We start from the raw sequence: 24,649 nt of genomic DNA on the forward strand, positions 1-24,649 counted from the left end.
GAGGCAGGAGAGTGGCGTAAACCCGGGAGGTGGAGCTTGCAGTGAGCTGAGATCCGGCCACTGCACTCCAGCCTGGGTGACAGAGTGAGACTCAGTCTCAAAAAAAAAAAAAAAAAAAAAAAAAGAATAAAACCCCTGCAGCACATGCTAAAATAACACTAAAACACTAAAGAAGGGTTTAATGTCAAATGTAAAATTTGCTGTCTGTACTCTTAGGACCTAATGTAAGTCCATATACATGCTAGGTACTCTTTAATGTTTCTTAATGATGAAGAGGTAATGAATGGTAATGGTGCTAACAGCAGACCTTCATGTGTGGTCATTCACGCCATCATTACTTAATACTGTAGCACACAATAAACATACATCTATGTAACCTCTTGCCAGGAGTAGCCATGATCAGAATCATGTTAAAGACCCTCTTTGTTCAACTTTATAAAGGAGAATGTTACAAAAATTTAGAATCATAAACGAACTCTTAAGAGAGTATCTAGGCCGGGCGCGGTGGCTCAAGCCTGTAATCCCAGCACTTTGGGAGGCCGAGACGGGCGGATCACGAGGTCAGGAGATCGAGACCATCCTGGCTAACAAGGTGAAATCCCGTCTCTACTAAAAAAATACAAAAAACTAGCCGGGCGAGGTGGCGGACACCTGTAGTCCCAGCTACTCGGGAGGCTGAGGCAGGAGAATGGTGTGAACCCGCGAGGCGGAGCTTGCAGTGAGCTGAGATCCGGCCACTGCACTCCAGCCTGGGCGACAGAGCGAGACCCTGTCTCAAAAAAAAAGAGAGTATCTAAGCTGGGCAAGGTAGCTCGGGCAAGGTAGCTCAGGCCTGTAATCTCAGCACTTGGGGAGGCTGAGGGTGTGTGGATCACTTGAGGTCAGGAGTTCAAGATCAGTCTGCCAGCTTGGCCAACATGGTGAAACCCCGTCTCTACTAAAAAAATACAAAAATTAGCCAGGCCTGGTGGTGGGTACCTGTAATCCCAGCTACTCAGAGCCTGAGGCAAGAAAATAGCTTGAACCCAGGAAGTGGAGGTTGCATTGAGCTGAGATCGTGCCTGGGTGACAGAGCGAGACTCTGTCTCAGAAAAAAAAGAAAGAGAGAGAGAGAATCTAAATTAGCTGTTCTGGCAGATGGGCTATTATTTTTATTTATGTATTTATTTAATTTATTTATTTGTTTTTGAGATGGAGTGTCACTCTGCTGCCAGGCTGGAGTTCAGTGGTGCGATCTTGGCTCAATGCATCCTCTGCTTGCTGAGGTCAAGCGAGTCTCCTGCCTCAGCCTCTCGAGTAGCTGGGACCACAGGCGTGCACCACCATGCCCAGCTAAATTTTTGTATTTTTAGTAGAGATGGGGTTTCACCATGTTGGCCAGGATGATCTTGATCTCTTGACCTCATGATCTACCCGCCTTGGCCTCCCAAAGTCCTGGGATTACAGGCGTGAGCTACCACACCCAGCCGATTATTTTTATTTTTACAGATGAGACAGATAAAGTTAACCAGAAAGTTACCTTTCTATGGCTGAGAGGACCTGAGATGGAAAATGAGTCACATTCTTTGTATTTTTATAATGGTTAGAATCTGAAGTCTTTGGAATAAGGTTTTGGGGGCAGTTTTTTTCTTTGTGATATAATTGTGGTTGTCTTTTTATTTCTGTGTTGGTACTTGGTTGAGGTTCTTTGGTTGGAAGGACCTGGTCAAGTAAAAAGTAGAGGATTATTGAAAATAGAGGCACCTCATCAAACCCAATAGCTTGAATGTGGCCAGATCTTGTCGCAACGGGAAGCCCCTCCCTCCACCTCTTAGTCACTGTGTGGGATCCTATATGTCTGTTTCACCCTGTGTGTTGACTTAGTTTATTTACCTGGGGGTTTTGTCTATAGCTGTGAGTTAACCATGGCCCAGGCTTAATCACTTTCCAGCTCCAGATCCCATCACTGGTTGACTATGCAGTGTTTTTGAAGTATGGACCCGGGATTACCTGCCTAATAATCATCTGAGAAGGTTGTTAAAAATGCAGACCCCTTGACCCCACCCCAGACATACTTAATCCAAATCTCTTTGGATGGTGGGTTTAACAATCTGTATTTAAAAATAAGATCTCCAGTGACTTTTATCCATACTGGACTTTGAGAACCCCCAGAATCTAATTGAGTGCCTTGCCTGACTGTGGATATCTTGTCCTTGAGGTAGATAACCACGCAGTTTAATCAGTTATGGCAAGGACTGGGGATTATGTGATACTAAATGTATAGTAGTTTAAGAATGAAGGCTGGGCGTGGTGGCTCATGCCTGTAATTCTAGCGCTTTGGGAGGCTGAGGTGGGCAGATCACCCAAGGTCAGGAGTTCGAGAGCAACCCAGTCAACATGGTGAAATCCCATTTCTACTAAAAATAAAAAAAATTGCTGAGTGTGGTGGTGGGCACCTATAATCCTAGCTACTCAGGAGGCTGAGACAAGAGAATGGCTTGAACCTGAGAGGTGGAGGTTGCAGTGAGCCGAGGTCGTGCCATTGCACTCCAGCCTGGGTGACACAGCGAGACTCCATCTCAAAACAAAACAAAACAAAACAGAGTGGAGACTCTGAAGTCACAGTGCTGGGTTTGAATCCTGACTCTATCAAAGTAAGTAATGGGACATTGGGCAAGTTATCCAATCTCGTACCTTCCTTTCTTTAGTAATGAGGATAATCCTGTTATTTACATCATAGGGTTGTGTAAGGATTCAATAATATAAGACAACTGCTTATGACCGGGTGTGGTAGGTCATGCCTGTAATCCCAGCACAGGACTTTGGGAGGCCCAGGTGGTAGGATCACTTAAGCCCAGGAGTTCAAGACCAGCTTGGGAAACATCGGGAGAATGTTTCCTTTCTCTAAGAAATGTTTTTTTAAAAAAGTTAGCCAGGTGTGGTGGTGTATGCCTATAGTCCCAGCTACATGGAAGGCTGAGGTAGGAGGATTGCTGCAGTGAGCCCTGGGAGGTCAAGCCTGCTGTGAGCCATGATCTCACCACTGCATTCCAGCTGGGGTGATGGAGCGAAACCCCTCTCAAAACAAAAAACAAACAACAACAAAAAATTACTTGCAACGGTACTTGGCAGAATTAGGACTCAAAAGATAGACAGTACTACTATTAGTTCGATTATAACTACCTCAGCCGCTCTTACAACAAACATGGCTGCCTGGGCCCACCCAGTTCCAGAGGGAACTAGTGCTTTCAGAGGTGGCAGGCAGAGGGTGCAGCTAACCTAGTGATGATTGATTGAGCTCAGCTAACCAAATGATTGATTTGAGCTTCACTGATGCAAACTCATATTTAATGTCTTAACTAGAACAAAATAACCTAAATGTAAATTATTAATTTTTTATGTAAGGGCCAAATAAATAAACCACTCCTTTCAAACCAAATTAATAGTAATCACAATCACGAGCAATTTGTCATCTTATTAGCATTTGTCATTAGCAGCTAAGTGATCTCAATGTAAATAGTGTTTATGTGTGACAGGATGGCTGACTTTTTCTCTGCAGGGGGAAAGGAGATTCCCCAGAGGCTCGAGCCTTGGCCAAACAGGTGGCCACGGCCCTGCAGAACCTGCAGACCAAAACCAACCGGGCTGTGGCCAACAGCAGACCCACTAAAGCAGCTGTACACCTTGAGGGCAAGATTGAGCAAGCACAGCGGTGGATTGATAATCCCACAGTGGATGACCGCGGAGTCGGTAAGGGCAGCAGTGCACTAAACCCCGTTAGATTGGTCTCAGTGCAAACAAGCAAGTTGTTGATAGGGGTCCTGTAACATCTGTAATTAGGTAAGGGTTCTTTAGCTGCTGCTAAGTAACTGTGATTACATTTCCAAATGCAGCCAGTAAAATTCCTGTGATGTAATCAAGAAGTGGGCCAGGCATGGCGGCTCATGTTTGTAATCCCAGTGCTTTGGGAGGCTAAGGTGGGAGGATCACTTGTGCCCAGCAGTTTGAGACCAGCTGAGCAACATAGCAAGACCCTCTCTCCTCAAAAATAAAAAAAATAAAGAATTAGCCGGGCATAGTGATGCTCACCCGTAGTCACACCTTCCCAGCTACTTGGGAGGCCGAGGCGGGAGGATCACTTGAGACCAGGAGTTCCAGGCTGTAGTAAGCTATGATCACACTACTGCATTCTAACCTCAGTGACAGAGACAGACCATGTCTCTTAAAAAAAAAAAAGACAAAATTCTAAGTTAGTTATACCCAGTGTTGTGGAGAATTGGGCACATGTATAATTTACTGGAGAAATAAATTAGTACAAACTTTCTAAATTTGGTATTAGATGTCAAGAGCTTTAAACAAAGTTCATACTATTGACTCAGGAAATTAAGGGTTTTTTTTCTAACAAATAATTAGAGATCTTTCTAAGAAGTTGCATACAGGAATATATGTTTAATAATAAACATATTAAGTTGTACACATCATAAATGTTTAATAACAACTGACTTGTGAAATAATTATGGTTAATATGATAAAATATTACATAGATTTTAGATCATGATTTTAAAAGATAGTGAAATAAAAATAAAGTGTTAAATAAAAAGAACTGGCTGGGTGTGGTGGCTCATGCCTGTAATCCCAGCATTTTGGGAGGCCGAGGCGGGTGGATCGCCTGAGCTCAGGGGTTCGAGACCAGCCTGGGTAATATAGTGAGACCTTGTCTCTCTAAAAAAACCAATTAGCCAGGTATGGTGGTGCACACTTGTAGTCCCAGCTACTTGAGAGGCGGTAGTGGGAGGGATTGCTTGAGCCAGGAGGTCAGGGCTGCAGTGAGCTGTTGTTATGCCACTGCACTCCAGCCTGGGTGATAGAGCAAGACACCACACTGCAACACACTGCAGAATGGCACTGTAATTGTCTCCTCTAGGTCTTGTGAGTTTCATTGTTTTTCTCTTGGTCCAGGTCAGGCTGCCATCCGGGGGCTTGTGGCTGAAGGGCATCGTCTGGCTAATGTAATGATGGGGCCTTATCGGCAAGATCTTCTCGCCAAGTGTGACCGAGTGGACCAGCTGACAGCCCAGCTGGCTGACCTGGCTGCCAGAGGGGAAGGAGAGAGTCCTCAGGCACGAGCACTTGCATCTCAGCTCCAAGACTCCTTAAAGGTAGAAGTCAGGGGCACATATCATTTTACTTTTTATGCTTCCTATTATTGAAAGACGAGAGAAGGAAGAGAGAGGTTTGAAAAATACATAATTTCTGGCGTCTAGGGAAAATGAAAAGAGTGTGACCAAAGATACAAGGAAATCTAGAGCTTATTAGGAAAAAGCTTGCTGGTATATAGTAGCAACTAAATTTGTTTTCCAAATTCCACTCAGTCAAGAGCCCTGTTGTGATTTTTGCTCTATCCACATATCATCTGTACTTTCATTTAGCCAATATTTTTCTTAAAATGGACTTCTTTTTAAAACTTAAATTTATTTAAGAGAAAACTCTGTGGCCGGGGCATGGTGGTGCATGCCTGTAATCCCAGCTACTTGGGAGGCTGAGGTGAGAGAATCACTTGAACCTGGGAGGCAGAGGTTGAAGATCACGTCATTGCACTCCAGCCTGGGTGACAGAGCGAGACTCTGTTTCAAATAAATAAATAAGTAAAGTAAAACTTTATAATAATCCTGAAATCTTGGGTTTGGTAAACTAGTTGTATTTTTTCTATTATCCTTTAAAAGAAACACATAATTATCAAAATAAAAACATTTGCCCATGTAACACCTAAAATTATCTCAGGTATCACCAGCTAGTTTATGCCGCCCACCTTGGGAAACAATGAGGGTGATGGAGACTTCTTTATATAAATCCAGAAAACTTAAATTGGACTAAATGTGATGACTATGAAAAGAGCTTATTCATGGCTTCTAAGAATACTCTTATTTAGACCCATGTTTAGAAATTGATACGGATATTTGTTATTGAGTTTTTCTAGAAAACTTAATTGAAAAAACCTGGATTAGAAAAGTTCCCATTCTTGATTTCTTTCCTCTTAAGATAACAAATTGCTTAGAAATTTGGCACTACATCCACCGAACAATCCTTACAGTTACTGTGATCATTATCAGGCCCTGCCAGCACTGGTAATGGTATGGAACTCTAGCTCATCTCTGGGCCTTCTTTGGGCTCAACCTCATGATTCTCAGTATTATTTCATAGAGGCCACCAAGAAAGGAAATAGGATTCCTTGATTGAGTAGAACAATCTCTAGGGACATGTGGGTCATGTCTTATTTCTTCTACACCACTAATGTCTTAGAGGGCAGGATTCATAAATTACATCTGTTCTGTAATAGCTCAGTGCTTTGTACACAGTTAACAATAAATATTTATTGAATGAAAGACTGAATAGATGAATGAATGTCAGTGAAGTAAGGGCATTAGTAAATATGCTTTGAGGATATATCTGGACATTTTCATATGTAAACAATGTTTTTAAGGATCTAAAAGCTCGGATGCAGGAGGCCATGACTCAGGAAGTGTCAGATGTTTTCAGTGATACCACAACTCCCATCAAGCTGTTGGCAGTGGCAGCCACGGCCCCTCCTGACGCACCTAACAGGGAAGAGGTGGGTATCTGAGGTCTTCCATTTTTCTGTTGGCCTGCGCTATAGGTATATGTAAAGTTGAAATGTGATTACAGTGTACATCAGGATCAGTGGTTGGGAAACTAGAGATGAGGGGTGGAAGAGCCGAACAGGGAAAGCCCTACCATCTCTACTGTTAGTCTCCACATGTATCAGTTGGGAATATCTTTAGTTGCAAGCAAGAGAAGGCCTGACCATCAGAGATGAAAACAACCAGGTTTGTTTTCATCACAAACCAAGAAACATGGAAGTTGGTAGCTTTGGCATTGGTTCAGCAACTAAATATCATGAAAGCTGGCATTTCTGTGATTTTCTACGTCATTTTCTCAGGGTGTGGGATGGCATCATGTTAAAGGCAGGAAGAAATGAAGAATGGGGGTACTCCAGTCACAACTGTGCCTTTTGAGTCAGGATGATCTTTTTAAATCAATTGATGTCATTCTTATACTCAAACCCTTCCAATGACTTCCCACTATCCCAGAGTAAAACCAGAGTGCTAACAATGAAGAGAATTGCCAGTGATGTGCTGGTAAGCCAACTCTCCAGGAAAACAAAAAACCTTAATTTGTAATGTTTGTTGATTTCCCTTATGTAAATATTCCCACAGTGGCTGTTTTAACATGAAGTCACTGAAACCTGAGTTGGGAAGAGATGGACATATTTGGCTCCTGTGAGCTGCCATGAGTCTGTACAAGTGGCTTCAGCACACCACTGGATCTGGTCCCCATCCACTTCTTTGCCCTCGTGTGGTACCACACTTCCCCCTCAGGCTACATCTGTATATACCTCCTTGAATTGTATTCCTAGTGTGTGTTTATATGTTCTAACCTTGGGGCCTTTGCACTTGTTTGTTCCAGTCTTCTCCAGATAACTATATCTATTAGTTACTGTCTTTCTTCAGCTTTCTACTGAAATACCACTTTTGGGTGACCACTAAGATAACAACCCCACCCCAACTACTATCTCCATGGATTTCTTCATCTCCATATCCTACTTTTTTCCTTAGCATTTATCAACATTTAATGTATTTACCCATTTTTCATTTTTGGTTTGTCTGTCTTCCTACCATTACCATGAAAACTCCATACAGGTAGGGACTTTATTCTGTCATTACCTTATTCCCCCTTCTTGGAACAGTGCCTGCCACATTGTTGGTGCTGAATGAGTGAAAATAGAGGCTTTCCTAGAAATTGTCTAGGAGAGCTTTGCTATACCTCATTGGCTTGAACTCTGTCTCATGACCACCAACTGCAAAGGAGTTCAGGAAAGCGAGTATTTGGTTTTCCAGCCTTTATAGTATCGGCAGCGAAGGAGAAGGGGTTTGGGTCAGGTACCCAAGACAGTGTAGAACTGGTAGGTGGAGGTTTTTGTTATTATGTGACGATTACCCCAGTTTTCTTTCTATAACCTGAGCTACTAGGCATTTCAGCTAATTGCTCCCTTAGGCTGAGATGATTTGCTATTTTTTTCATTCTAGACTTCTCTTTCATGCTAGTAGATACATCTAGGTGGGCCTCTACACCTATAGGCTTCCTAGTTACCTCAGCATATGTTGTCCTTCTGTTCTGTCTTGGAAATTTGTGAGTTGTCATTGACTTTTCCCTTCCCCGCACCTGTTCATACAAATAAACAACTAAGGTATGCTCATTTAATCTCACATCCATTTTCTGTTCATGTTGCCATAGCTCTAATTCTGTTCCTAGTCCCCCGCTGCCTATATGATTGCATAGCTCTAACTGGTCTTCTTTGACTCTTTCACTAGGCCATCAGTCAAATAAAAATACAACACTCTGACATTCTGCTTAAACCCTTCAGTGGTGCCTGCCCTTTCACAGAGGATAAGGCCAGAGCTCTGTGATCTAGCTCTGACACTTCCGATACCTGTTTCCTACAAACTGCTCCCTCTCATTTCTGGCCCTAGCTATACCTAGTTGCTTGTGGTTTCCTGCATAGTCGGTCTTTTCCATGTCTTTGTTTTTTCTGTGTAATTATCTTCCCCTTCTTTTTTGGTGAATTACTATTTATCCTTCATCCTACTATCCTTTGCTTCCTAGAGAGGTTAAGTGCTTTTTCTTTGCTCCTGTAATATCAGTGCTTAGCTTTATTATTGTACATAGCACACTGTATTGTAAATCTGTTTTCGAGTGCTTTTTTCTCACTGGGCTGTGAGTTCCTTGAGATGAGGATATTGTGTCTTACTCATTTTTGTATCCTCAGCACCTGTCTCAGGGTCTGGCACACAGTAGGTACTCAGTAAATTTTGGTTGAGTGACGAGAAAAGCAAGTTAAGCAGTTACTTAAATCAGAAGGAGTAGCAGTCATGGTCTGGCATTGAGATGGTCAACCAAGGATATTAGGTAGGTAAAAGCCCAGGAGATCCAGAGTGTGGGAGACCAGCTAGGGTGAAAGAACTGAGGCTATGAAAAGGAGGCTAGGAGATCAGGGATTTTAGGCAGAGATTCTCAGCATTAAATGGTAGGAACCCATGTAGCTGAATCCAAACAAGAGGCCAGTGTGGGTAAGAGACTTGAGAGGATAGACACAGAACACTGGCAATGATATTGGAACTTGCTATTGAACCAAGAGACCTTTAGAGATTATCTAGAGCCAGAAGTGGTCTCCAAGTTAGGCAGAAGGAGACAAAAGAGAGGATGCATTCCACCAGGCAGCTGCAGACATGTTCGTGTAATGTATAAACCTGACCCAGTGCTGTTCGGAAGCATCAGTTGTGATAGTGCGGTAAGTAATTAACTGAATGTGAAGACTAAATAACCCCCATTCTCAAAAGCTTATCTTCTAGTTTGAAGAAGATAAGCTTTTGCAAGAATCTATTCTAACAAATGACCAAAGATCTCTTGCTATTTTAGGTAAGTTAAATAGTCCCCTCCACAGTATGCAACCTTGCACAGTGAAAGGAAACGATAACTTTTTTAAAATTTGAGAACTGAATGAACAATTAAGTAGATGGTTTTGCATTTGGGGTTAATAAAAGTCAGTCATCCTTGCCCTGAGACCTAAGCGTGAGCACCAGCTATCGTTTTTCCCTTGGAGGTCAAGGGCAGAGTTTTTACAACATTAATGGTAATGGGATATATGAAGGATGCTGCTCTGGGGAGGCTGGAGCTTAGTTTAGGAAGGTGTGGATGTTCTTGGCTTTTAACCTACCCAGCCACCTACAATAGAGTCTGGAGTGGGTTTGACTATCTTCTTCAAACTAGAAGATAAGCTTTTGAGAATGAGGGTTGTTTAGTCTTCACATTCAGCAAATTACTGCAGAGTATATAATGCATTTGCTTGTACCTGGTAAGCACTGGTTGAACTGGAAATGAAGGGTGTGTGCATGTGTGTGTGTGAGTGTGTTTGTGTGCATTTGCAGATGATGGTGATGGCTAAACGTTTGAGGAGATCCATCAAGGCCGGGATTTGGAGTTTGACTATTGTTTTATTAACTAGGGTTTGATGTCATCTCTAAAGTCTTTGAGCAGTTGCTGCCCCTGCTTAAAGGAAGAGACTTTTTCTTAGGCTGCCTGACCCATTTGATTGAAATAAATGTTCTTAATGTCTATTTTTTCTTCAAGGTATTTGATGAGAGGGCAGCTAACTTTGAAAACCATTCAGGAAAGCTTGGTGCCACGGCTGAGAAGGCAGCTGCGGTTGGTACTGCTAATAAATCAACAGTGGAAGGCATTCAGGCCTCAGTGAAGACGGCCCGAGAACTCACACCCCAGGTTGGGTTTTGCTCACTCCTCATATAGTGTTCAGTAAAGAAAGTTAATTACAGAACAGTTCCTATACATTTTTGAATACTTAATGTAAGATGGCATAAGAAAACATATACAGGCCAGCACAGTAGCTCACACTTACAATTCCGGCACTTTGGGAGGGTGAGGCAGGAGGACTGCTTGAGCTTGGGAATTTGAGACCAGCCTGGGCAATATAGCGAGACCCCGACTCTACCAAAAGAAAAATTAGCTGGGTGTGGTGGTGCATGCCTGTGAACCCAGCTACTTGTGAGGCTGAGGTGGGAGGATTATTTGAACTCCCAAGGTTGAGGTTGCCAAACTGCCCCACTGCACTCCAGCCTGGGGTGACAGAGCAAGACCCTGTCACTGTCTTTATACATTTTCATAACGTTTGAATTTTTTTTTACAAAGACTATTTATTAGTTTTGAAAGTAGAAAAAATTAGTAAAGCAATCCCTTTGCCACGTACACGCATAACTAGGAAAATATTTGGATAATCTTTTTTTTTTTTTTGAGACAGAGTTTCGCTCTTGTTGCCCAGGCTGGGGTGCAATGGCGCAATCTCAGCTCACTGCAACCTCCACTTCCTGGGTTCAAGTGATTCTCCTGACTCAGCCTCCCGAGTAGCTGGGATTACAGGCACCCGCCACCAGGCCTGGCTAATTTTTGTATTTTTAGTAGAGACGGGGTTTCTCCATGTTGGCCAGGCTGGTCTCGAACTCCTGACCTTGTGATCTGCCCACCTCGACCTCCCAAGTGCTGAGATTACAGGCATGAGCTACCGCGGCTGGCTTGGATAATCTTAAGAGGCTACTTTGTTTTAATTTAGGGTTTATATATTTTCTCCACATCTTTGTGAGAGTTTTTTTTTTAATTAATTAATTTTTTTTTTATATTGAGCTGTTTCTACAACTTACTTTCTTTTTTCTACTTATTGTGTAACAAGGCATGGCTAGTAAGTTTGGGAGCAAAAGAAGATTGGGAAAAAAACAAATTGGACAGTTATGAAAAGTCTACTATGTGATAGGTTTTCTTAAAAATATTAGCTCAACATTAGTGCAATGTTTGTACAATTTTTCTTCTATTCAAATTATAGAAAATTCATTATTTTTTCACTTATTTATTCAGACATTTATTGAGTGCCTGTGATATATTCAGAACTATGCTAGACTTTACAAATTTGTGATACTGTGAACTTGTGAGGAGATATGGGGGAAATGAGCATGTCTCTTAATCATTAAACTTTTGCCCATGTGGTATGTTAATAAATTAGATCCTCTTGTTCAGCTTTTTAACTTGTCCAACTTTTAAACAATTTTTTAAAAGCTACAAGCATGTCTAACACTCTTTAAAAGCTCCCATAAAACATGGAACATAAAACACAATTTCAATATGAAACTGAGATTCCTAAAAAAGAGAAACAGGAATCTAGACTTATAATCTAGGCTTTTTTCAATTATAGACAAAATGAGGACTCTGGAGACAGATCTGGACTTGAGTCCTCTGTGATCTTTTCTTTTTTTTTTTTGAGACGGAGTCTCGCTTTGTTGCTCAGGCTGGAGTGCAGTGGCATGATCTCGGCTCACTGCAACCTCCGCCTCCCAGATTCAAGCGATTCTCTTGCCTCAGCCTCCCCAGTAGCTAGGGTTACAGGCATATGCCACCACATTCGGCTAATTTTTTGTATTTTTAGTAGAGATTGGGTTTCACCATGTTGGCCAGGCTGGTCTCAAACTCCTGACCTCAAGTGATCCACCCGCCTCGGCCTCCCAAAGTTCTGGGATTATAGGTATGAGCCACTGCGCCCAGCCGAGTCCTCTGTGTTCTTGATGCTTCGTCTCTCATCTGTAAAATGGAGCTAACTCCTTCCTAATGGACTCTATTTGGATTAAGAATATGCATGTACAGCCTGTATCTTACCTGATATGTAGCAAATGTTAATCCTTTTTTTTTTCCCCAAATGCTGTTAAATCAGTTTTGAGTACTTCTTGGTATCTTTCTTAATGGTGATTTTTAAGATGGGTTGATATCAAGTGTTTAAACATATGCCAGTTTTGTGTATGTTCTTCTGAAGTATCAAGTGGACACTCATTTACTTTGTCACTTTATTACCTTCTTAAAATAAGTCTGTGATGGTAAAACCTCCCTGTGAGGGCCCATTCTGGGGAGCTATTGAGACCAAACCTCCTATGTTCAGCCTAAAAAGAGACTTGCCACTTTCTGGCTTTACAGTGCCATCTGTAGGTAAAAAGGAGAAAGCTTAGCTGAAGGTTTGTATTTGGAGAGCGAGGGTGCTCTGGTGTTTAAAGGTGTTTTGTCATTGTCAGGTGGTCTCGGCTGCTCGTATCTTACTTAGGAACCCTGGAAATCAAGCTGCTTATGAACATTTTGAGACCATGAAGAACCAGTGGATTGATAATGTTGAAAAAATGACAGGTACAGTTTTCTATAAAGTTCTTGTTGTCTAATCCATGAAGAATGAGTTCTGAGAAATTGGAGCGGGACTGGTTCTGTTACTCAGCTGCAATTGGATGAAGGGCAGGTCATGTGCTCAGCAGTGTACTTGGCCCTGTTAAGGCTGCTGAGCAGTGGCGGCTTCTCATTCAAGCCTTGCAACTTTGTCAGAAAAGAGGCTCTTTGAGTCTCTTTTATTTTAATGCTGCCCTCCTGGCGTGATGTTTATTGTCACTGCTCCTATCTTCTCTTTGAATAGTGTCTTTGCCCAGTCTGAGCCCGAGTTTGGTTTCAGAGGCTGGGAGGCGGTATTTGTGGATACAGTAAGTGTCCCTGTCATTTACAGTGGGTTCACATTTCAAGGAACCACAATAGCTACCATTTAATACAACTTGTCTCAGAGTTTCCTCCAACTTATCAACTACGTAGTTTTTTTAAAAAGGAGAAACCAACCACCAGCAAACCTGTGTTTGTGCAATTGAAGTGGCACCTCTGAATCGTCTTCATTCTCTGTAAAGGGAGAGATAGGAAAGAAGGAATGAGGAATGTAGGCTTTTCGCTGTCCCTGCAGAACCTGTTGTGACTGGGGTCCATGGCACTCCATGGAACTCCGTGGAACTCCTGAGGTGTCTGAAGAGAGGTAATAGGAATAAGAAACAGGCTGTTAGGGTTATTGGAAGCCTCCGCATGGCTCATCTTGAGCACTACAAGCTGCCAACAAGCAACAGATGGCTGGGGAGTGAGACGGACAGGGAGAAAATATTATTCACAGATAACGTGGTGGTGATGCAGTGATGGTTTCAGACGTATTCCTTGTTTCCTCCCGATGTTGCATTTCTGGTTGTCTGGGGTGGATACAAGAAGGCTGGCAACCACGGTTGGTATAAATGCTGCAAATCCAGATGGGCTTTTGGACTATGTCCTCGCTCTTTTTTTTTTTTTTTTTTTTTTTACTGTGGTGTTTACCTGGAAGCTTTTGATTATGTAGGAAGAACTTTGAGCTGAAGAAGAGATTCTGGATGTTATACTTTCTCATGAGAAACTTGAGTGGATAACAGTGTTTTGGAGTTTCTATTCTTCTAAACTGAAACTAAATTCCATTTCTGTTTTCCTAACAGGGCTGGTGGACGAAGCCATTGATACCAAATCTCTGTTGGATGCTTCAGAAGAAGCAATTAAAAAAGACCTGGACAAGTGCAAGGTAGCTATGGCCAACATTCAGCCTCAGATGCTGGTTGCTGGGGCAACCAGCATTGCTCGTCGGGCCAACCGGATCCTGCTGGTGGCTAAGAGGGAGGTGGAGAATTCTGAGGATCCCAAGTTCCGTGAGGCTGTGAAAGCCGCCTCTGATGAGTTGAGCAAAACCATCTCCCCGATGGTGATGGATGCAAAAGCTGTGGCTGGAAACATTTCTGACCCTGGTAAGCAATGCATGGCACTATGGCTCACCTCCACTGAGAGGTTAACTCAGGAAAGATAGTGAGGGAATATGTACCCCACAACCACCACATACAAAGTCTGGGGCAAAAGCTATAGACACTTAGTTCGAGAATGCTAGATTAATCTTTTTCCATCCAAATCTCTGCAGTATCAGCAGGCTTGTTGTATGTTAATTTTTCTGGACCAACTTCTCTGTGCTTTCTGTTTTTTTTTTTTTTTTGAGACTGAGTTCTGCTTTCTCACCCAGGACAGAGGGCAGTGGTGTGATATCAGCTCACTGCAACCTCTGCCTCCTGGGTTCCAGCGATTCTCCTACTTCAGCCTCCCGAGTAGCTGAGATTACAGGTGTGTGCCACCATGCCCAGCTAATTTTTGTGTTTTTAGTAGAGACAGGGTTTTGCCATGTTGGCCAGGCTGGTCTTGAACTCCTGACCTCATGTGATCCACCCGCCTTGGCCTGTTAAAGTGTTGGGATTACAGGTGTGAGCCACTGTGCCCAGCCTCTGTGCTTTTTTTTTAGACGGAGTTTCACTCTTGTTGCCCAGGCTGGAGTAAAATGGCGCAATCTCACCTCACTGTAACCTCCGCCCCTCACCCAGATTCAAGTGATTCTCCTGCCCCAGCCTCCCGAGTAGCTGGGATTACAGGCTCCCACCATCACACCCAGCTAATTTTTTGTAGTTTTAGTAGAGACAGAGTTTCACCATGTTGGCCAGGCTGGTCTCAAACTCCAGACCTCAGGTGATCCACTTGCCTCGGCCTCCCAAAGTGCTGGGATTACAGGTGCCCAGCCTGTGCTTTCTTAATATGGTCTGGCTAAATAGCTCCTCGCCTTGTTCAGTCATTATTTTGGAAAATTTTCAAAAGATGCATGATAACCAATTTACCGTCCATTTAGTTTATGTAACTGGCGTTAACTTCTCTTGGGCTTTTCTTAAAATGCATTTTTTCTCTGTAAAGCATTCTCAATTTCTATCAAATCTGGAGGGCTTAAGGTGATCTGTGGGTCTCCTAGGCCCTACACCTAAAAAAAAATCTGGGTTTTCTTTAGGTGATTTTGGATCATATTTTTGGTACTACCATGGCAGATCATAATGGGAGCCGCTCCTTTGGTTGAAATCATCTGAATTTCTTCCTGTTTTGAACATCTGATGTTTTCAATCTTGTCTATGAGTAGAATGTAGTCAATGCAAGAGAGTAGGAAGGAGGGGCTCCCCTATCCATCTCTGGTTCAGGCAGAATCTTTCTAATATCCTCAACCCATTATCACTAAGGACATGCTTGGTTTCCAAAATTGGAGTTTCTAATAGTTTGAGTAGCTTCTTGAATTCCAGGCAACTGGACAGAGTAGCGCAGCTTAGCATAAGGGTTAACATACTGAATTCCAAGTAGAGCAAAGGAGTAGAGAGAAAGGTGAGAAGTACTTCAGGGAATGTATGTCGAATCTGAAACTGACATCTCCCATGTTCTGAGTTGGGCAGACTTATCTCTTGACTGCCTCATGATAAGAGAGGTGATGGATGCCACCTGAGCCCAAAGTGTTCACGCCCAGGGATATCCTGCGTACTTGTTAGTTGTACAGCCAAGAAGGCACCCTGAACACTAAAAGAACAGCTGGTTTGTGATGCTTCCAATGCTCTGCAGGCCTCAGGACATCTGCCTTGTCCTGCCTCCCTCCCTCTTCAATCACTGCCCGTGATGTTTACTGGCAGCTTCACATCCAGCTTTTGTTCATGGAACCAGTTCTGCTGCTGCACACAGTGCTTTGGGGCACTGATCCACCCAGCTGAAAGTGAGGGGTGTCTTGTGTTTAGGACTGCAAAAGAGCTTCCTGGACTCGGGATATCGGATCCTGGGAGCCGTGGCCAAGGTCAGAGAAGCCTTCCAACCTCAGGAGCCTGACTTCCCGCCTCCTCCACCAGACCTTGAACAACTCCGAGTAAGTAAATTCAGAGATGCAGAGAACTGAGCAGGAAGGTGTTGAGACTGCAGCAAGAGAGAGGTAGATTGTGTTTTAGAGCCTCCATCACTAGGTGGCTTCGTTTAGCTTTCATTTGAAGCTTAGTGGGAGGCAGATCTTGATTTTCATTTCTAAATCCAGTGGAGTTATAACCTAGTGCTTAAATGCATGGGTTGTGTGTGTGTGTGCGTGTGTAGTACTGGTGTGTGTGGTAGTGGCTTGCTGTGATGGGGAGTGGCTGCAGCAGAGGAGCTGGCTTTGGTAAGTGTGGATGTGATGAGTGATGAGGTAGTGTATTGTGGTAAAATAATCTGCACAGCTTGCAGTAAGGAGATTTGGTGTGTTCTTAGTTGATAATGGTAGAACTGAGGTGGTTGTAATCTTGTGTTGGTTCTTTCCTTTGACTTCTTTTTCTTAAGTAACAAAATACATGCTTTAAAAATTTTTTTTCCTCAACTATAATTTAAGATCTGTAGATACCTTCCCCACTACCTCCTGCAAGTACTGTGAATATATTTTTACATGGTGTAGGAAGAAACTAGCTAGGCAATATGTTGCAGATACAAATTCCAGAAACAGAAATAGTGATTATTTTTAGACACTTATTCTAACTAACAGTATTAGAAATATCTTGACTTTGTAAATAACCTATCAAGGCAATAATCTGATTTACTTTCCCATATTTAATGTCATTAAAAGATGTTAAGTTTCTAAGTTGGTTGAGTACAAAATTGGGTCATTGCGCACACAGCTAAGGAACAGTGTTTCCCAGCCTTCAACGCTGCTTAGATTCTTTCCAGCTGGGCTCTTGGTGGGTGTTTAGAGCTGGGAGAGAGGGCTATTCCTGGGGAATGGCTCCTTACGTGAGCAACAGAGTCATGCCATTTAGAATCTGGATCTTAGAGGTCATTTGGTCTAGCTACCCCTCACTGACAGATGAGGAACCTTAGGCCAAGGGGAGAAGTTACTTGCCTATGTAGCTGCTTTTGGGTAGAACGAGGACCAGAACTTACATCTTTTGTAGGGATTTTTTGAGAATCCTTCATCTGGTAGCACTATGTATATCTCCCTGGGATGCGACCAAAACAGCAGCTGCAAGCCTTGTTTTTTCTTTTTTTTCCTTTTTTGAGACAGAGTCTTGCTCTGTTGCCTAGGCTGGAGCACAGTGGCATGATCTTAGTTCATGGCAACCTCTGCCTCCCGGGTCCAAGTGATTGTCCTGCCTCTGCTTCTCGAGTAGCTGGGATTACAGGCACATGCCACCATGCCTGGCTCATTTCTGTGTTTTTAGTAGAGATGGGGTGTTGCCATGTTGGCCAGGCTGGTCTCAAACTCCTGACCTCTGGTAATCCACCTGCCTCGGCCTCCCAAAGTTCTGGGATTACAGGTGTGAGCCACTGTGCCCGGCCACTGCTAGCTTTTTGTAGAGAAACCTGCTTCTGTTGAGATTAAAGCAGGTGGTCCTTGTGGCTCAGTGTGGGTGGTCTTACGTGGAGTGAATGTGGGTGGATTCTCCAGGGATACTTTTTAGAAGAAACGAAAGAATTCCAGGGGCGGGGGGTAATTTTAGGACTTTACTTACAACTTGTTTTCTCTTTTTTAGCTAACAGATGAGCTTGCTCCTCCCAAACCACCTCTGCCTGAAGGTGAGGTCCCTCCACCTAGGCCCCCACCACCAGAGGAAAAGGATGAAGAGTTCCCTGAGCAGAAGGCCGGGGAGGTGATTAACCAGCCAATGATGATGGCTGCCAGACAGCTCCATGATGAAGCTCGCAAATGGTCCAGCAAGGTAAGTAGTGAAGCTTTTCTTGTTGAGAAAGGATGTCTTCTCAGAAAGGATGAAGGACCATGCGCACAGCCCAGAAAGAAGAGTCTATTTGGAGTCACCCTCTCTCTCATCTTTGGTTCCTGTGTTGCCAATAGCATGTTCCTCTTCTTACCTGTGGTTTAGTGAGATGTTTCTGGTGCCTGATGGTTTCTCCTTCAAGCTGCAAAAGCCAGAGCCAGGGTGCCTGTGATTTGAGAAGAGGGTTCCTGTCCTCTGTCCATTAGAGTGCCAGCTGCCTTGACTTTGGCATTTGGGGTCTTTTAGAAATTGCTTATCTTTCTTGTAACTGCAAATGTTTTTAGATGCTACATTGCTAATTATTAGAGCTCCAAATATGAATTCTGTGGGCTGTGCTAAAGCTAGATGAAATGTTTGCATTTTCTTTTCTTTTTTTTTTTTTTCCACAGAAGCAAGTAGATTGGTATCTTAGAAGCCACGTGCTTTTGTCCTTTCTCAGAATCATTTTACCTCTCAAGACAGCTCCAGGCTGTCTCTTACTCAGCAAATCTGAAGGTGTAAATATTTATGTGGTTGGTAAAAATATGGATGCTACAGCAGTCTTGCCCTATGAATAACTTTTGCCTATTTTCCCCTAAATGATGAAAAGTGAGCAGTAGCTTTTCTAGATAAGAGGAATACTATTGCTAACCTTGCAGTGAAAGGTAGCTCTTAGTTCTAAACTGTTTCTAATATGACCCTAGATCTTTTTTCTTTAATGTTTTTATGACCCTAGATCTTTATTCCCACCACCTATTTGCCTTTATTCTTTGCACATCCTCAAAGCTTTCAAGCACTTGTGCCAACTGTACTTCCTCAGGGACCTCCTGCACCTGCAACTGATCTTGGATTTTTTTCAGGCTGGGAAATTCACACTGGTTTTTAACACTGTATTTTGCTGAACTGTTAGCTGTGAGCCCAGGTTCTAAGAAGGAAGGGAGACTTTGCTGGTGTTCGACCTGACCTGTAGAATTATTTATAATGGTATCTCTCCAACTGCATGTAACAGAGTCCCACTGTGCATGGGGAGTGGGGGAGGTGACAGTGAAAATGTTAAAGGAAATTTAAATTTCATTACAATGAACCAAGATACACTATGCAGAACAAAAAATATACATGAATTATTTGAAACAAACAAACAAACTTAAAAGCAGACAGTATTGGCCCACATTACTTGCCCCACTCTGCCATTTGTGGCCAGAAGTCCTGAGGTCTGTCTCCTGAAGCGTGGAACATCAGGAGTTTGCTGACTTTGAGTTGTGTGAAGTCAGAAGCTACTTGAACCATGTATGTACTGGGCTGGGGAGGAATATCTGTTTGTGTGTCTGTCAACCTATCTGTCTCTGTACACTGTGGGACTCTGAGCCTTAGCAGCAGTGAGCTGGCTTTTCTTTTGAGCAGCAGAGATGGGTCTTGGCTGAGTTTAGGCAAGAGTTTAGATGGTACCTGAACCCCTTGTTGGCCCTGAATCCTCCAACATCGTCACCCTTTGGAGTCAGGTTTCGTGTGCAGGATAAGACTTTTAGGAGGGATAACAACCTCAAAGAAAATTCCATATAAACTACTTCCTCTTGAGTACAGATGTTTGATGTAAAGAACCTGTGTTCACCATTCTTCGTATAAATGGTTTGGCTTTGTTGTGGCAGTTTTTAATTTTCTTTCCACGTTAGTCTATTTTCAGCATCTGGCTTTTATAATCCCCATTCCTGGTTCTAAATTCATATTCTCTCCATCATGATTCTCATTCTCAAATGAGCACCAATTTTGGCTTCTGCGAGCTCAGCTGCAGTCACTTGCCAAGTTCACATATTATTCTATCTGTGAACTAGATAAGCAGTTTGGTGTGAGTGAGAACCTATTTTGCAAGAAGTTTAGGTTGTACCCAAGGAGAAGCTTTCTGAGTTGGTACTAGCAATGGATGCAAAAAGAGATGGTAGAAGCTTTGCCTTGGAAGACCTTGAGGGGATAGAGAGCTGGTCTGATGTGTGGGTGTTCCCTGAGATGGGTTGCTGACGAGGTGGCTTCTTGAGGCTTCTTACAGCTCGGTGACGGTGGGGTACTTAAGTTCTCTTCACTCACCATTGTGTTTGTTTTTCCTGCCTCTTTCCTAGTTTGGTATTCACTACCTCTGATGTATCATTTTTAATTCTGGGACTTTTAACTCATGAAGGAAATAATCTGTGTCTGGCAGCTGCAGAGATGACCCAAGTTGCCTCCTGTGTCCCAGGAAAATGTACAACAGTGACCACATGATCCAGCAGTGTTCAGTTTGTTCCGTTCAAAGTAACTAGTGTGGTTGCATTTACTTTTTCTCTCTGGATTCCTTTTAAAGGTAATTTGCTACTATCGTTTGGTTGTTTGGCTCCTCAGAAATATTCTGATGTGAGAATCACTCTTGTCAGGTTTAACTTTAGTATCAAGTATATTAAAGAAATGGATGCCACTTGCTTTCTTGGTGTAAAGATTTCTCCGGAAGCCCTTTGCCATTGGAGTGAGTCCCTTTTCTTCTCTCACCATACGGTGGCTTGGGCTGAGTAGCGCTGGAGGCTGAGGATTCCCCCTTCTGTGAAGCTTGGTACACAAGGCTCCTAGAGAACATATTTCTTTCTCATCCTAGGCAGGCTTTGGTCACTAAACCAGCTGAAGCCCAGTTTCCCAAGTCCTATTGCTCTTACTAACACTATCCCTGTTTCTCATCCTTCCCGCCATCGACAAAGCCGGGCATCCCAGCCGCTGAGGTGGGTATAGGTGTTGTAGCTGAGGCAGATGCGGCCGATGCTGCTGGGTTCCCTGTCCCCCCTGACATGGAAGACGATTACGAACCTGAGCTGCTGTTAATGCCATCCAATCAGCCGGTCAACCAGCCCATTCTGGCCGCGGCTCAGTCCTTGCATCGGGAAGCTACCAAGTGGTCTAGTAAGGTACTGATCAGCACCCCCAGTTGGGGGCTGCTCCATATGCATCCGGCCATGTGCAGCCTTGACACATTGCATCACTCATGATCTGTGCTGGTCCTGTGAGTCTGAGCAGGGCGGGCATCTGTCTGTCTGCACCATGTTGTTAGGACTGGCTTCACAAGTTTGATAGGTCTGCTAATGCCAGATTAATTGGACTGCATTTATGTTTGGGGAATGAAGAGAGATGGGGGGTCACTTTTTGAAAGGATTCCTTTTCTTACTGACTTTGTGGCCATCGTTGGAACTTTAAACCGCTTGGGAAGCTGTGGATGCATCTCTCAATGACTTCTAGGTCATGAACCATGGTGGACCATTATGAGGACACCTGGCCTGACCATTGAGCTTTGCCTGCTCCTCACTGATGGCTCAGGGAGAGCTGATGAGGGTGAGAGGCAGCTTTATATGGCAGGGTCTCTGGGGGAGGACTGCATGCTGCCCTGCACTTGGCTATGTGGCAGATGCTGGCCTTGATGGGAGTCCACAGAGAATGGGGCCTCACTGACTGCCAGGTGTCTCAGTGGGAGGGAGTGGGAGTGGGAAATGGAGTACTCAAGGCCACAAGACAGGCCTCCATAGAACTTTGGCCTTGAGGAATGAACCAAAGCTAGTTTGGAGAGTAGGGGGATTGGGATGATCACTTTTCCCTTTAAAGGTGGCATGCTGCAAGAAGAAAGGCTTTGAAGAGTGATGGGTAGTAACTAACCATGGCACTATGCTATCTTCTAACCAAGGTCATGGGGTCCTGGAATGATCCTAGGTCTGCACGAGAAGAGGTAGACCCAGAGGACCTTGTCTAACATGCCCCTTGCTTCTTGACTTCTTCCCATACCTGCGTTCTCTCCGGCCTCAATTACTGCCTGAGATGTTACACCCTCCCAGCATAAATGATGAACTGCTTCATGGTGCCTGTGGAGGCCTCTTGCAGAGCACCCTGCAGTGGTATGGTTTGTGTATGCCTCACTGCAATGTAGAGAAATGAAGGGCATGAGGGGAAAAATGAGGAGGGCCTGGCCTTTTAGCTAGTTTTGAACATTGCAGTTGCTAAGACTTGGGGTTGTCAGCAGCCAAAAGAGGAGCTTTCATGAGATGGGCACAGAATAAATAACTTGTATGTTTCTTTTTTATGACCCATGAGGGTTTTAGTAAACTAAAATGCCAAGTCTAAGATAAACTGCCATTCCTTGGAGTGAGGGTTCCATTTATAGCCTGAATCACGACTTTTATTTTCCTGATGCCTTCCCTTGCATCCTCTTTGCTGAAGGTTCCTTTAAATGGAGTCTTCACTTAGCTGAGGGGACTGAAGAATTGATTCTTTACCCTTTCACATGGGAAAAATTAAAGCAACATGTTCGTTCAGGTTGATGGGACAAATAAGGCAGGAGGATTGCTTAAGCCCAGGAGGTCAAGGCTGCAGTAAGCTGTGATTGCACCACTGCACTCTGGCCTGGGTTACAGAGTGAGACCCTGTCTTAAAAAAACAAAACAAAACAAAACAAAAACAAACCAGAGGGCTAGCCAGAGCAGGCTAGATCAGAAAATATCTTTTTTTTTCCCCCTCACCCAGGCTGAGAATAGTTACTTGGGGTTTGACATTCTTTAGCAAGAGCCCTTGGCTGCTATTTGCAACAAGAGTAAGCATGAAGAGGGTGATTTCAGCATTTGGAAAGGCTCCTCTGTATTTTTCCCCTCAGGCCAGCTCTACTGCTTTCTCCCTATAGAAATGAAAGTGCCTATTTAACCAGCTACTTGGCCCTGTCCCCAGTTTATTAATATGGTTAACCTGGAGATGCCAAAGTGCTTGTTCAGTGCTGTGCCTGGGGTGCACATCTTGCCCTTTCAGACTAATATCTGGGTCTTCCTTTTTTTTAGTCAGGAAATGTCTCTCTCCCTCTCCTTCTTTCCCCCTCCTCTCTCCTCTTCCCCCTCTCTGTTTCTCACACTGCGTGCTTGGGCGCGTGCCCTCTGTCATTCTTTTTTTTCCTCCAGTGCTATCTGTATCACTCAAGAACGGCCCTTTTCTCCTCCTCACCCTTCTGGAGGGATGCTAAGGTGGCAAGCTCCCTCCTCTTCTCTGTACTTCTCCTTCCTTCCTTAACATGGCCAGAGCGTGAGCAGAGCTCACACTGTATCTTTGCTTCCCTGTAGGGCAATGACATCATTGCAGCAGCCAAGCGCATGGCTCTGCTGATGGCTGAGATGTCTCGGCTGGTAAGAGGGGGCAGTGGTACCAAGCGGGCGCTCATTCAGTGTGCCAAGGACATCGCCAAGGCCTCAGACGAGGTGACTCGGTTGGCCAAGGAGGTTGCCAAGCAGTGCACAGATAAACGGATTAGAACCAACCTCTTACAGGTACTTGGGGAAAGAGGCTGCGTGTGTGTGTGTTTGTGTGTGTGTGTGTTGGAGTGGGAGGGTATGAGAGGGAGAAAAGCAGGAGAGAAAAACTAGGTAAGGGAGAAAGAGGCACTTCACCGGGGACAGAAATAGCAGAAAGGAAAAAACATAAATGTACTGGGAAAGACAGATTCAGGAAAGGTTACTTCCTAATCAAATGAATGCTTCCATTTCTGGAGAAAGGGATTGTACTGACCCTAGGGAAAAAAACAAGTGGAATTCTGCTGCTTATTTATCGAGTGCCTTCTCTGTGCCAGCCACTGGGAATACAGAGGTAGGTAAGTCTTGCTTTCAAGGAGCTTGTGGGAGGATTGCTTAAGCCCAGGAGGTCAAGGCTGCAGTAAGCTGTGATTGCACCACTGCATTCCAACCTGGGTGAGGCAAACAGAGAAACATACCAAATTAAACTTTCCCTTTAGGTATGTGAGCGAATCCCAACCATAAGCACCCAGCTCAAAATCCTGTCCACAGTGAAGGCCACCATGCTGGGCCGGACCAACATCAGTGATGAGGAGTCGGAGCAGGTATGTGGCAGCTGTTTTTGGTTTCTGGCTGGCAGCTTCTCTGCCGTTTTGCAGTAATTTAATTCCACTTCGGGGAAATTTTTACCTCTGAATCAAGTATCGAGTATTCAGTACGTGAGATGCACTCAGACTCTCTCAGGAGGGGAAAGTCTGTGTTGGATAGATACATCAGAAATTTGGAATTAGGGCCAGGTGCAGTGGCACATGCAGGTAATCCCAGCATTTTGGGAGGCTGAGGCAGGAGGATTGCTTAAGCCTAGGAGGTCAAGGCTGCAGTAAGCTGTGATTGCACCACTGCACTCCAGCCTGGGTGACAGAGTGAGACCCTGTCTTGAAAAAACAAAACAAAAAAACAAACCAGGAATTGGGAACCAGGTGTCGTGGTGTGCACCTGTAGTCCCAGCTACTTAGGAGGCTAAGGCAGTAGGATCATTTGAAACCAGGAGTTCAAGACTAGCTTGGGCAAGATAGCAATCAATAGCCCATCTCAAAAATAAATAAATAAATAAATAAAATAAAAGGAATTTGGAATTGCTCTTGGGCAACTATTATCATTTTACAGATAGGAAACTGAGGTCTAGAGAAGTTAAGTGTCTAAAATAATACTGTGGATCAGTGGCAGTTAGGACTCCACTCAGTTCCTTACCCTTGGAATAAGTTTGGCTCTTTTGAGGCCTCCAGTGCCTGTTCATTTCAACTCACTGTATGTTTCTGGCTGGAGAGAATGTCCGCTTTTCAGCTCTCTGGG

The 24,649-nt window shown here is 43.9% G+C and overlaps 1 protein-coding gene across 2 annotated transcripts in view; it reads left to right on the forward strand.

Annotated features, from left to right (window-relative positions):
• The window catches only part of VCL (vinculin), a 125,867-nt gene that overhangs the window by 96,759 nt on the left and 4,459 nt on the right, over positions 1-24,649 (forward strand). Inside the window, exons 11-21 of one of the 2 annotated variants that reach the window (XM_023204903.1) lie at positions 3,539-3,729; positions 4,939-5,138; positions 6,461-6,589; positions 10,186-10,335; positions 12,678-12,786; positions 13,923-14,225; positions 16,059-16,183; positions 17,808-17,993; positions 20,747-20,950; positions 23,132-23,335; positions 23,797-23,901. In XM_023204903.1, the coding sequence (XP_023060671.1) occupies positions 3,539-3,729; positions 4,939-5,138; positions 6,461-6,589; positions 10,186-10,335; positions 12,678-12,786; positions 13,923-14,225; positions 16,059-16,183; positions 17,808-17,993; positions 20,747-20,950; positions 23,132-23,335; positions 23,797-23,901 (1,906 nt within the window). The remainder of the gene's footprint in view (positions 1-3,538; positions 3,730-4,938; positions 5,139-6,460; positions 6,590-10,185; positions 10,336-12,677; positions 12,787-13,922; positions 14,226-16,058; positions 16,184-17,807; positions 17,994-20,746; positions 20,951-23,131; positions 23,336-23,796; positions 23,902-24,649) is intronic. The other variant, XM_023204902.1, reaches the window with a different exon arrangement.

Source organism: Piliocolobus tephrosceles, chromosome 9, assembly GCF_002776525.5.
Source record: "Piliocolobus tephrosceles isolate RC106 chromosome 9, ASM277652v3, whole genome shotgun sequence".
In the NCBI taxonomy this organism is placed as follows: Eukaryota; Metazoa; Chordata; class Mammalia; order Primates; family Cercopithecidae; genus Piliocolobus; species Piliocolobus tephrosceles.